A 13,611-nucleotide genomic window follows, 5' to 3' on the forward strand; every position below is an offset into this window, starting at 1 on the left:
CTGAGATTATCTGTATTTTTAGAGTTGAGAAGCTCCACAATCACCCGCGGGCGTAGCTCGCGATCACAGACCGGCTAGAGAGCAGCAGAGTGGCGAGGCAAGAGGCGAGGGAAAGAGCCGCCTCTGACGGGGCAGAGAGATACCTGCTGAGACAACATGACCCTTTTTAACATTCCTCTAATATCTGGAGGGATATATCTTATTTCGTCATGAGCTCTTGGAATAAATAGTTTAAGGGGTGGTGCAGCTAAAAGTATATTATCAAGTAAACAAACATTGGTCAGAATAAAAAACAATTCAAAGTTGTATTGTTTGATTTTTTTGTCCCGTGCTTTAAGAGCTGGTTTAAAGGCTAAAGCCTTTTCTAGCATACTGCAAAATATTTCGCTTTAACCGTTTCATACTGCTGAGGAACTCAGTATGTACTGTATACTGCAGTTTAGTATAGAGTTGTCAAAAATATTGAGACAATTTTAACAACAGGTAGCTCCTATTATTGGATTGAGCTATGACCTTCCTGCTGTTTTGAGCGGGAGTGTGTTTGTTCAGTGGTGGGTGGGATGAGTTGGAAACTGGAGCCTCCCGATGATTTCCATCTGAGATAACACTGTTTTGTAATGGCACTACAGGAGGTCTGTTTAGTAGTTTCTTACTGAAATTTGATTTCTCCTCACATTTTTGTGTACAGACATATTAAAGGGATAGTTCAGGTGTTTTGAAGTGGTGTTGTATGAGGTACTTATCCGTAGTCAGTGTGTAACCTACAGTAGATGGCGGTCGGCACGTCCCCAGTTTGGAGAAGCAGACAGGAAAGCAACCAGACTCCATTGAAAGAAACAGTAATTTTACCTCGCAGAACACAGGAGTTGCTGGTCTACCGCTGCCTCGAACAGTTATTCTGTTTGTGTTATTGTGTTACTTTGGTTATTTTGTATTCACCAAAGTCACACAATAGCACTAACAAACTAACCGATTGAAGCAGCGGTAGACCAGCAACCCCCCGTGTTCTGCGAGGTAAAATTACTGTTTTTTCCAATGGAGTCTGGTTGCTTTGGCGAGAGCATAGATGGATACAACAGTTTCAGTTCCCTGTCGGAACGGTCTGTCTGACGGCAAGGTAAGGCGGTGAAAATATTCTAAATGTACACTAAAACAAAGGCTAACGCAGTAGCACAAAGGCTGATCACAAACAATGAGCTAATAGAGGCTAAAAAGCTCAGTAGAGGTACAGAGTTGGATGACGAGTGTGTTTGGGTTCGTCACTGGCAGCCACACTCGTATTACACATTAACTATCCTTTGTTTGAGGGGAAAATCCTTCACAGTAGCAGAGACATCACCTTGACGACACTAAGATAACACAAGGCAGGAATACATCCCAAAGCTGCTACGAATTCCAATCTCTTTACGTAGTCTTCTGTTACAGCGGGTTCAGCTGCGTGTGTCTATCTAATAAGAGCAACACACCCTTGGTACAGATAGCTGCTCTTCATTGATTTGATAGGATCAATGAAAAGCTGGCAGCTGATTGTATGACCGGCTCAATAACACACAGTACAGTGTTGTCAATGTCGGGTTCAGGGTCCATGAAAGGGCGTTATGGGTTCCCAAGCTGAGTGATGGATAGTTTGTCACGGTTCATTTTACGCCAGCTAGAGGAGATTGAAGACTCTAACCAATGTTATCTTTGCATTTACATGTATACAGCTTTACACTTCAATACTAAACTAGAGTTAGTGCCTCACGGTTGTATGCCTCCACCAACAAGTCAAGTTGCAGTTTACATCCATATCTGTCCTGTTAGACGTTTGTATCGCGATAGTATCGAATCGGAAGTAGGTGAATCGTCACAGTCATAATAATTAGCATATGAATTCTTGAGTTATGGCCAAAAATGTGTTGTTTGAGGTCACAGTGACCTTGACCGTTGACCACCAAAATCTAACCAGTTCATCAAATTCCGTTCACGGTGTTCCTGAAATATCACGTTCACGAGAATGTGACGTATGTACATACGGACAAACATACGGCGGATAAACGACAGACAACCCAAAAACATAATGCCTCCACGCCGGTGACAGCCGTGGCTGGAGGCATTATGTTTTTGGGTTGTCTGTCCATTCATCCGTCATAACAAACTAAAGCAAAACCTTTTATCCCTCCCATACGTGTTATTGGTACAAAACCTTTAGTGTCTCGTGTCTCCATTTATCAGGTCTGGAAGTTGAAAAGCTTGAGATGTCCTTGGTTAGATAACACAGTGAAAAGAGCCTTTCATTCACCATCTACTGTACACACACACACACTATCTACCCAACACCATTGTTAGTGTGTGTGTGTGTGTGTGTGTGTGTGTGTGTATGTGTATGTGTGTGGAGGGGGTATTCAGGGTTGTTGACCTGTGGGTGGAACTTCTTTCTTCATGTGTTCAAGTTTCAGTGTGTGCAGGAAGGAGGAGGCAGCAGGCAGTCTAGCAGACATTGTATTGTTAATGGCTATTCAAAACCGCCTACTACATACTACTGACGAACGCAGTATGCAGTATGAAATGGTAAAGCGATGTATTTAGCAGTATGCTAGACCAGGATTTAGCCTTTAAACCAGCTCTTAAAGCACTGGACAAAAAAACTAACTCGTACCACTATTGTAATAATATTGAAAAATAAAACTTTTATTTTGTTGTTTGTTATGTTTGTTTACTTTATAAGATACTGCAGATTTTATTTATTCTAACAGCTCATAGTGAAGTGAGACAAACAGGATCATCGGTAAATATAAAACATTGATCGACAACATTTACTCAAACTGCTTTTTCAGTTACAGCAACAGAACAGTGGACTGATCTCCCTACAGATATTAGAGTAATGTTAAAAAAGGTCATGTTGTCTCAGCAGGAATCTCTCTGCCCCGTCAGAGGCTGCTCTTTGAAGAAGTGAATTTAGTGATGAAAAAGCTACGAAAAATAAAAAAAAACTAGCTGTTTTTGGCTGCTGTTGTTGTAACCGCAGCCTGTACCGTTCCAGCGCTTTGCATTGTGGGATACAGTAAGCGAGGTAGACTGGTCCGATGCATACTGGAGATTTTTTCCAAATCAGTATGACATCTGGTATTTTTTGCATACTGTAGATTTTGCTTTTGTTCGCATACTACATGCTACATTTTGGCCAAATCAGTACGTACTACTAGTACAGTATGAGGTTTCAAATACAGCCATTATATTGTTTATGTTTCCCTTTAAAACAGACAGGCAGATGTATCCAACCCCAACCTACGAAGCCATATACCACCGCTCTGTTTGAGAGAATCAAAGCTGTCGTTGCAGGAGAATCATCTCCTGATAAACTGTAAGTGAGTTAACAAGGTCGTCTACTGAAAACAGACAATTAGAAGATTTACTAATTAATTAATCTTTTCTCAAGAGAGAAAAAAAACAAGGCATCAGACAGGGTGGCATGACATTATTGGATTAATCCTCCTTCGTCATGCCTGGGTTAAACCTGCCATTCCAGGTAATGGGCTCATTAGAGGCCTGTCCAGAGCAGGGACACACTCGTCCGTTACCATCAGTAGCGTCGTTAGCTGAAGAGCCCTGGTCAGATCTAATGGAATTATTATTCCTTCATTCGGGCCACATGGTGTGAGTGAAACACAAAATCATAATGACAGCCAGTAAACAAGCAAGCATGATACCACTTACATTTAATTTTCTTATTTTTCCAACCACTATTCTCGAGTTAAACTGGGAAAACTGCCACTGTAAAAGAATTACACCATTGATATATTGTCAAGACTATCTACTACAACCTGACTGATGCTGGATTTTCGAGGACAATACCGATATCAATACTCAAAATAGAATAACAGCATATCGATTTTAGGGATGTCACGAGAACCAATACTTCGAGTATCAAGTCAATAACATAATTCTGAAAACGTGACGATACTCGTGTGAGCATGAGTATCATCGGAATAATAATATTCGCTGAAACCGATATATCTGCGATAGGCCGATATCAGCCGATGAAACTGGCTGACCAATAAATCGGGTCGAACTAGAGTCGGGCTCTATTAGCTATCTTTTATGTTGAAAACATATACCGTATGTTTTCCATAGTCTTCTACTAATAATGAAAAATTTGTAGTTACTTTGTTACTTATGGAATTCCGATTAATTAACTACCGCTGATAAAATCTGCCAACAAAGTTCCTCATTTCCACCAGCGAAAGCAACAGATTAAAAATGGGAAGCCTGTAACCTCAAGGTTTGATCTTTGCTAATAAAAAATGAGCTGCAAACTAGAGCTGACCACATCCAGGTAGTTTACCAACGAAGAAGTGGAGCCATAATGGAAACTGCTATTGCAACTCATCCCATACCCATAATCCTTTCTGCTCCTGCTCATTTCCTCTGGATTTCTATGTCTCCCTGAAGAGCATAAACCGTAAACTTTCCATCAGGAGCTCTTAAACCAGAAACAAATAAGGTCTGGGTCTGTTTTCTGAAGATTGCACTTCACCTTCTCCCACTGCTCTTTATGCCGTTATTATCCCCCCGGTTCTGCACTCTATTGTTCCAAGTCCGCCACAATCGGTCTGTTATGCCAGCTGCAATCTCATTTCCACAAATGATTTTTGAATCCCAACTGATTATTTCTGCAAAAGTTTCCCACAAATACTTTTTCAATGTGACGAAGACGTCAGCTACCATTTACATACTAATGCTAGATAGCAGCTCGGTGCATGTGGAGTACGCTGTTGTGCATAAATAGCGGGATTGCGACCGCAGCCGAGGTCTTTTGTCAGTGGAGAAGAAAAGCTACCGAGATGATATTTCACTCTTTGGGAAATCCTTCAAGGGGACACCTTGTTTCCATATATCATGTATCAGCTGCTGTTCAGCTGTAAAGCTCTCTCATTCTGTACCACCAGCATAACCACGTCACAGTGAAGCCACACACAATGATGATGATGAGCTGATGAAATGTTAATGAGCTGAACGGCTGCCAGCTAGACCGCCAGGCGACTGTGGCTCAAGTCCCTGCATCGCTCCGTCATTAAAGATGGATAGATTCTTTTCACCGAGGTGTCGGCTCTATCTCTAGTTTCTGTGGCAGGCTGCAGGTGTACATAGGTTACAGTGATAACATGTTGCTACTAAAGAGAAAAGGTAATTGACGTTGCACGTGACAGCACAGTAGTTCTGCACCCTGACCTGTGGCGACGACCCTGACACATTTTAACCTAGACTGTTCCACTGATAGGGACTGTAGGTTTATAACCTTAACCTGGGCATGCACTGTACGATTATAGAAATGTTGTTGTGTACTTCCTACTCCTGCTGTACCAGTAGATCGTTTGTGGTGTAAAGCCAAAGCTCACGATTTATGTGCTCACACTGTACGGTCCGATCGTCAGCCACGTCCTGCCAGAATCCAAGTCTCATTTATCCAGTCATAGGCTCACTACTTCCCAAACACATGCATCTTCACTAAAACCTTGTGTTTAAGGTAAGATGCTTGTGTTTGGGAAGTGATGAGCATACGACTGGATAAATGAGACTTGGATTATACTGCATTAGTTGTGTGATGGATTGTGAATGGATATTTAGTTTTTTCCTTATAAAATGGTCAAATCAGAAGACTGCTAACAAATGTTACCAACCCACTGTGAGGAGCCTCGGTCAGATCCAAATGAAATGTCCTGTCAAATATATAGAGCTCAACGGTGAGGTTCAGGAAGTGAATATTCCCATTCATATTAACCATAAACTGTCAACACTTCCACTTTCACAGTAAAGGTCTACCACAACCTTCACATGAAAGTGCATTGTGAAGCACATACGGGTAGTGACGATAAGCACCATTTGTTGACATTGTACAAATAGTTTGATTTTCAGTTAATCTATTAAAAAGTCCACGTAATACATCAGCTGAAATCAGTGACAACATGAAAAAACACTTGTTGAACCAGAAGACTGGCCAACTCTAAATCTGTCTTTCAAGACCTTAAACTTAAAAGTCCAACTCAAAATATATATTTTCAAACTTCCAGGGCTTCTGGTTGTGATTATATGATTTAAGTACTGTAGCTTCAAAGATGTCTCAGATGCTGTATAGATACAGAAAAAGTGAAACTGCCGTTGTAGTTTTTATGGAGTATACAATGGTGAAGAGCCCGCCTGCCACTGAAGTGAATACATCCCACTCAGATGAAGTAGAAATCACAGTGGAGGACAAAGAAAAGGGGTAATTGCAGGTTTTTATGACATTTGCCTCCCTTCTGAACATGACACGTCAAGAGTATTAGTCATGAAGCTCCAGTGAGTTCCACCTGTACGGTGAACTTTGCACAGTAAACTGAGAAACTACAACAGTGCTGCTGTTATCGAGTCATAGATAGAGGCAGGGCTGGTTGGGCCTTCAGCTTCCTCATACATCCTCCTCACATTTACTGTCACACTCAAGGTATATGCTCTTTTATAGATTTAGGATGACTGTTACAAATACAACATAGTATATAAACACAAGGTGCCACATCTGTTTGTTTAACTATGATCCTATGAAACTAGAAAACCTAAGGAATCCATTGGTACCAACCATGTCACACTAGGAGGCTAAATAACACTCCAAAGTTATGCTAATTATGCTAAACTAGCATGGCCATTTTCAAAGGGGTCCCTTGACCTCTGACCTCAAGATAAGTCTCCCCTTTACAGACATGCCCACTTTATGATAATCACATGCAGTTTGCGGCAAGTCATAGTCAAGTCAGCCCACTGTCACACTGACAGCTGTTGTTGCCTGTTGGGCTGCAGTTTGCCATGTTATGATTTGAGCATATTGTTTTATGCTAAATGCAGTACCTGTGAGGGTTTCTGGACAATATTTGTCATTGTTTTGTGTTGTTAATTGATTTCCAATAATAAATATATACATACATTTGCATAAAGCAGCATATTTGCCTACTCCCATGTGGATAAGAGTATGTAATAAAAAAATACAAATCTCCCTTTAAGGTACATTTTGAACAGATAAAAAATGTGTGATTAATTGTTATTAACTATGGAACTATGGACTATGGATGTATAAAGACTTGTACCTTTGGCTTTTTATCAAAATTCAGATACTTTCTAACAGTTCTTCTTCTTTTGTTCATCATTAGTCATATTTTTAGATATTGCACAACCATTTTGATAACGTGATAAGTATTTCATCATTCTCTAGTTCCAGAGAACTTTGCTGCCTTTCTCTGTTTTCTATCATTGTAAACTGAATATGTTTTGGTTTTGGACTGCGGGCTGCACAAATAAATAAGACATCTGAAAAACGTCTTCTTGGACTCATGGTCATGCTTCAATTCAGTTAATCAGTATTGACTTAGAGGGCGAGGATGAACACTGGGGATTTATCTAAAAAGGCCAGTGATTATATCCAGCTACGTTCCTCTCGGCCCTTCTCCAATAATCGTGGAAAACGATTTAGATGGTTGAAATAAGCAGGAAGTGTATCCCTTCCCAGTTATCTGTTGATGGTTCAGAGATTATCTGGTCTCAGCCTCGCTCTCTGTTCATCTCCACTTCAGGAAGCAGGTGAAACAATATTTTTGACATACATGACAGTTCTAAAAATACTCTACTTTTGTTTCCTTTTTGCGGCGGTGATAGGTCTGATTGATACAGTCTGGCTGTTATTATCAGAAGGTCTATGTTTTTTAAGAAGCAGGAAACCACGGTGGGTGACGTCAAATGTTAGAAAAAGCTTTGAATTGTTTTACAGCTCATCACTGCATGACTCAGAACACCAGCAGGTAGCGAGATCAAACAGGTATCGGGGGGAAAATACAGTACACGTTCACATGTGAAACCACTGCCTGTGAGTCATTTGCTTTTTCACGTGGATAACAACACCCTGTGTTGGAGACCTGACCTTCGTGTAATCTCATGAAACAGGCAGTGAAAGAGAAACTGTACAATTACACTGATCACAGAGTGGAGGGGATCGCACACCACAGCAACCATGAGACACATAAACAGGAAGTGGCAGGCTGACATTTAGCTTGTGCACACGGGGATGACTTCTACGAGATAAATGATGACATTCATATTCCCCCTGCATGAGCCCAGATGGCCAACAGGAGATTTGCTCTCTGCTGTGCTGTGAGGGAACAATAGAGAGAGATACTCTGAATTAGACAATACCTCTCTAATGTGTGGCCTGCTCTATGATTCACCCAGATGCTAGTCTAAGGTCAGCACCAATGTCAGCACTCTCTAGTTACATAACCGATGGTATTTGGTCTGGGAATTTCAATGTCACTCCAGACAGTTCTAATCTGAGGTATTTCCACTAGGGATGAGGTATAGGGCTCGGAGGAATTTCAGCAAAATACCTCACTGATATCACAATTGCAAATTAAATTGCAATCCGTAAATTCTCTAAATTATTTATTAGATCATTTATTTTCCTTAAACAGCAGCAAAGATGCATCTGACTTACATTTGCCTTTGTTTTAGATGTCCCCAGTTCTATTTTCTGTATTTATTAGGGCTGTGATTTTTATGTATCATGATACAGGGGTTACCATTCAATATATATTGCGATATACCGCAATGTTGTAAGTGATATATTGCGAATTTTATTCAAATCTAATTTTAGGAAAACTGTCAGTACAAAGAGTATAAAGAACACACTACCATATATGTATACAATCCCAGTAAAAAATGGCTACTATGTGGATTAACATATAATTTTCGAATAGGTGAAAATAACCCATTTGTACGGAATGCAACAAAAAAAATGCATGGTTTTTGCCCTTAACCGGTGAAATATTACAGTATGCAAACGCTGGACACTAAACGGTGGCATAAATATCCCACAATGCAATGCGGTAGTGATGAAAACGTTCATAACAAACATTGACGGACAGCTCTGGGACATCAATAACGCTTCAAATTAAGTGTAAGTAAGTATAAGGTTTCACTTTGCTAGGCGTCAAAGGTCACACAAGGTTGGCGCAGGTTACCATAGTTACACATCTCCAACCGGTAAGGAGGCTCTCGGGAAGTGACGACGTAAAAATTACTGCTCAGTATGTCGTCAAAGATGCACACAAGGGCTGTCAATCGATTCAAATATTTAATCATGATTAATCGCATCATTGTCCATTGTTCAAAATGTACCTTAAATGGAGATTTGTCAAGTATTTAATAATCTTATCAACATGTGAGTGGGCAAATATGCTGCTTTATGCAAATGTATGTATATATTTATTATTGGAAATCAATTAACAACACAAAACAATGACAAATATTGTCCAGAAAACCTTACAGGTACTGCATTTAGCATAAATGCTTAAATCATAACATGGCAAACTGCAGCCTAACAGGCAACAGGAGACTCGTGGGTACCCATAGAACCCATTTTCATTCACATATCTTGAGGTCAGAGGTCAAGGGACCCCTCTGAAAATGGAAGAGATTTTAACGTTTCGTTCTACAAAATAAAATATACCACTCGTGAATTTTGAAGCCTTTATGTGTCTTAAAAAAAGGCGGTTGCTAACCCGTGGCTAAATGAGACCATTAAACGTCGTCACACCGACTCGTCCTCCTTTTACAGCCTCGTTGTGTATACTCGCGCTCATGCGACCGTGGTGTAGTTTGTTTATAGCATAACGTTAGTTTTTTATTTCTGGAAATTGCATTTACACTTCAAAAATCATAAAAGTGGTGTTCATTTGTGAAGATATCTTGCTTCACGAAACGTGTTAGTATCATAAACATTTGTTTGCCACAGAGTTTATTTTCTGCAATAATCCAAAACCCAATGGAAAAATCCCATTTGTTTTTTTGTCGTGGGAACCAGGCCAGCCCAAGTTTGAAGCTCTACACAACAAAACAGTCCAACCCAATACACTCTGGTCAGGTAGCGTGAGCCACTCTGTGCCCAATGCGTCAGCAGACTACATGTATGATTAGGGAACACCTAACAAATGGACCTGTAAGGGGAATACATGCCAAACTCCAGCTTAATTAAATCCATTATCACCTGGAAATATAATGATGGCTCTTACTTTCCCGTCAAAGGTTCTTAGAGGGTTTAAACAAAGCTTGTCTCAATCATGAAGAGACACTGCTCATTTAGACAGACAGATGATCCACCAGGCAGCGTTTGTTTCAAATGGCACGGTAGCTAAATGTTAGAACTGGTTCACAGTTACTCACAGCCGCCCACCATGGTGTATTTTGGTGGCAGGAGACTGTGGGAATAAAACAGGCCGATCCTTTCTAACTGGAATTTTATGACTATTGGATGCATGCCAAGATTACACAATACCTACAACCTCTGTGTGTAAACTGTTATTACAAGAAGGCCTGTTGATTCAATGTCTCTGATGGCTCCAGGCCATTTCTACCACTTACAGTGACAAGTTTGAAACATACAGCTAGTCTACAGAAAACACTACTTTTGATTCTTGTGTGACGCGGTCAAAACAGACCGTGGAAAGTAGGGGTGGGGAAAAAATTGATTCACTAATGTATCACGTTTTTTTTTTTTTTTTACAATTTTGAAATACATTTTTTAACGCCAGAATGGATATATTTGATTCATTTGAGTCTATGTGGAGGTAGAAGGAAGTTACCGCTTTTATTGTCGTAGTCTGAGTAACGTGACGTCATATCTGTTCCGTATCCGTCAGACCAAAACAAACCACCAACCGAAATGAGACAGTAGAAAACGGCGGAGGGTGGTAAACACTACACATCCAGTAAAGTATAGAAACACTTTGAGTTTCACACATTGCAGGAAAAGCAGAGCTAGACATCACGGCTAAAGCTGCATGCTAACTCTGTCATGGACAGGAAACGTTATCGTATTGCGGTAACGTGCGGTGGAGCCGGCCGTCACTCTCATCTCCGTGGTCAAATGGGCCGACGCTACGACTGTAGAGCACCCAGATACTGACATTTATGTTAAATGCATTCAAACGGCCCCGATGGAGCTGACCATGGATGTATAAAGAGAACGGAGCTGACGGGAGAGCTAGAGACGGACTTGGAGAAGTTAGAGGAAGTCTACTCGTGTGACTACGTCTAGATTTCAAAATAAGGTGTTAACAAAGGGAACTGTATATACAAAATACTATATAGAAATAAGATTGATTGGATTATATTCACCAGAAGTATAAAACATTACATGTCCCTTATAAAGAAAAAAGAAAATACCAATAATTTGAGAGGGAAATGTCGTTGCCGGAAAAAAATTATTAAATAATTCATGACAACGACTGATATATTTGACTTCAGGACATCTCTGACTACATACATGCTGAAAATCAAACATTTTTATTGTATTAATTTAGATATATTTCAAAGTAAAAGTCTCTAGAAGTGTATGATTCAACTTGTTCCCATGATCTAGTGTTAAAAAAGTTAACAAAAATTGCAATAAATCGCAATACTTAAAAATCGCAATACATATCGCATTGGGAGATAGGTGAATCGTCCCAGCCCTAATGCTGTGACATCTGGACAAAAGATAATTAGCCATGCTCACTAGCTAAATAGAATCTTAATAGCTACTGTAATAAAACTAGATTTATGTGTGGTTTCCTTCAAGGTCTCTCACATTTAGAGATTCAGAATTGGTTCTCTCTCCTATAGAGATAACGTCATGCCAAACTACAGCAGAAAATGTTATATATGTATGTATATATATATATATATAAATATAGTACATACATACATACATACATACATACATACATAACATACATACATATACATATACATACATATATACATACATACATACATACATAACATACATACATATAGATAGTAACTTTATTAATCCCAAGGGAAATTCAAGATATATATATATATATACATACATACATACATACATACATACACACATACATATACATACATATATACATATACATATACATACACATATATATATACATATATATACATACATACATATACATACATATATACATATGTATATATATATAGATATATATACATACATACATATACATACATATATACGTACATATATATACATATATACATACATACATACATACATACATACATACATATATATATATACATACAAACATATAAATATATAAATATTAGGATTATTTATGCTTAATAAACAAAGATTATTTATTAGTATTGTCTTATAGCTTTTCCTGTCATCATGATATCACCATGTTTCTGCTACTGATACTAGCTTGGCAGCAACAGTGTCTAATATTATAAATTGTATTAAAGTGGTGAATAAAACGTCAATAACAACGCCGAATTATCCACGAGGGTTTAAGGTTTCGTTATCACTCTTAAATGAAATCAAACAATGAATGTTTAATTGTTAAATATGCGATAATATATTTAATTTTCGGATTTTCCAGCGGAGTTTGGTGTGACGTTGTATCTCTGTGTAAAATGTAACTTAATGTGAATGAAAAAGTAACAAATGTATCGAGTGTGATGTGACGTTCCATACCTGACTGGCTTTGTGGAACTGCTTCTTCAGTCCGGCCACAGACATCTTCCACACGGGCTGTTAAAGCTTCACCTTCTGGAGGAAATGATCCGTAAAAACACAGAATAAAACTGGTAAAATGTAGGTTGAAGAAAGAAAGGAGAGCAGCTGTACTCCACACAGCAACACTGCACTCATCAGTCACTACCGCTCAAGATTGCAGCAGCAAGCGAAGAGCTGAGGACGATGCAACCGGAAATACGGTTATTGTCTTCAAAATAAAAGTGTCATATTGAACACTGAAAATTTACACTTTTTATTTCTTTACTTTTTTTTTTGCTTTTCATACAAAAAGAACAACATAAATGGTGTTAGTGACGGGACATGTATTTACTGTCACAACCTAACTATTTATGTATTTATTCATTTGATAGGGACAGAGCACGTTAATGAACATCAGTGTAAAATACAGGATAAAGATAGATAGATGGATAGATATATTATTTCAAGATGGCTTGTTACAGCAGCTCTCGCTCACTGTTGAGCTTTTTCTCCTTTACTGTTGTCAATTTGACTTCTTTTATAATATGTTTTACCTGCTATTGTTTGTAAGTGATCCACACACTATATATTCTTACTGTATATACTGCTCCTATTTTTATATTTCCTTATAGTTAAATTGTTCATATTTTGTTACACTTTGTTTAGCTCTTTTTTTTACTGTGTTAGCTGATGCATCTTGTTTTTTGCTCTATCCCCTTTGCTGCTGGACACTGCAAATGTCCCCACTGTGGGACTAATAAAGAAATGTCCTATCTTATCTCTTATCTTATAGATAGACAGACAGATGTACTTTATTGATCCCAAATTGGGAAATTATTGTTACAGCAGCAGGTTATCTGGGCAATGCACATGCAGGAACAGTACATAAAATGTACATGTCAACACTAAAGAAATATATCCATAGAATACAAAATGTAAATAATATTGGAATACACTACAAATATAACTGACAACTAGCATAAAAAAAATCTAAATTATAAACATAGAATAACCCACTATATACTGTACATTAGCAAGTGTGCAATAACATACTATATACATTAGCTAAA

At 38.7% G+C, this 13,611-nt stretch overlaps 1 protein-coding gene across 2 annotated transcripts in view; it reads right to left on the minus strand.

Moving 5' to 3' along the window:
- Positions 1-13,207, minus strand: part of sh3gl3a (SH3-domain GRB2-like 3a) — a 29,531-nt gene extending 16,324 nt beyond the window's left edge. The window contains exon 1 of one of the 2 annotated variants that reach the window (XM_037758850.1): positions 12,521-13,207. In XM_037758850.1, the coding sequence (XP_037614778.1) occupies positions 12,521-12,565 (45 nt within the window). In that variant the 5' untranslated portion in view covers positions 12,566-13,207. The remainder of the gene's footprint in view (positions 1-12,520) is intronic. The other variant, XM_037758842.1, reaches the window with a different exon arrangement.
- Between the last annotated feature and the right edge of the window lie 404 nt (positions 13,208-13,611).

This window comes from Sebastes umbrosus, chromosome 2, assembly GCF_015220745.1.
Source record: "Sebastes umbrosus isolate fSebUmb1 chromosome 2, fSebUmb1.pri, whole genome shotgun sequence".
Lineage (NCBI taxonomy): Eukaryota > Metazoa > Chordata > Actinopteri > Perciformes > Sebastidae > Sebastes > Sebastes umbrosus.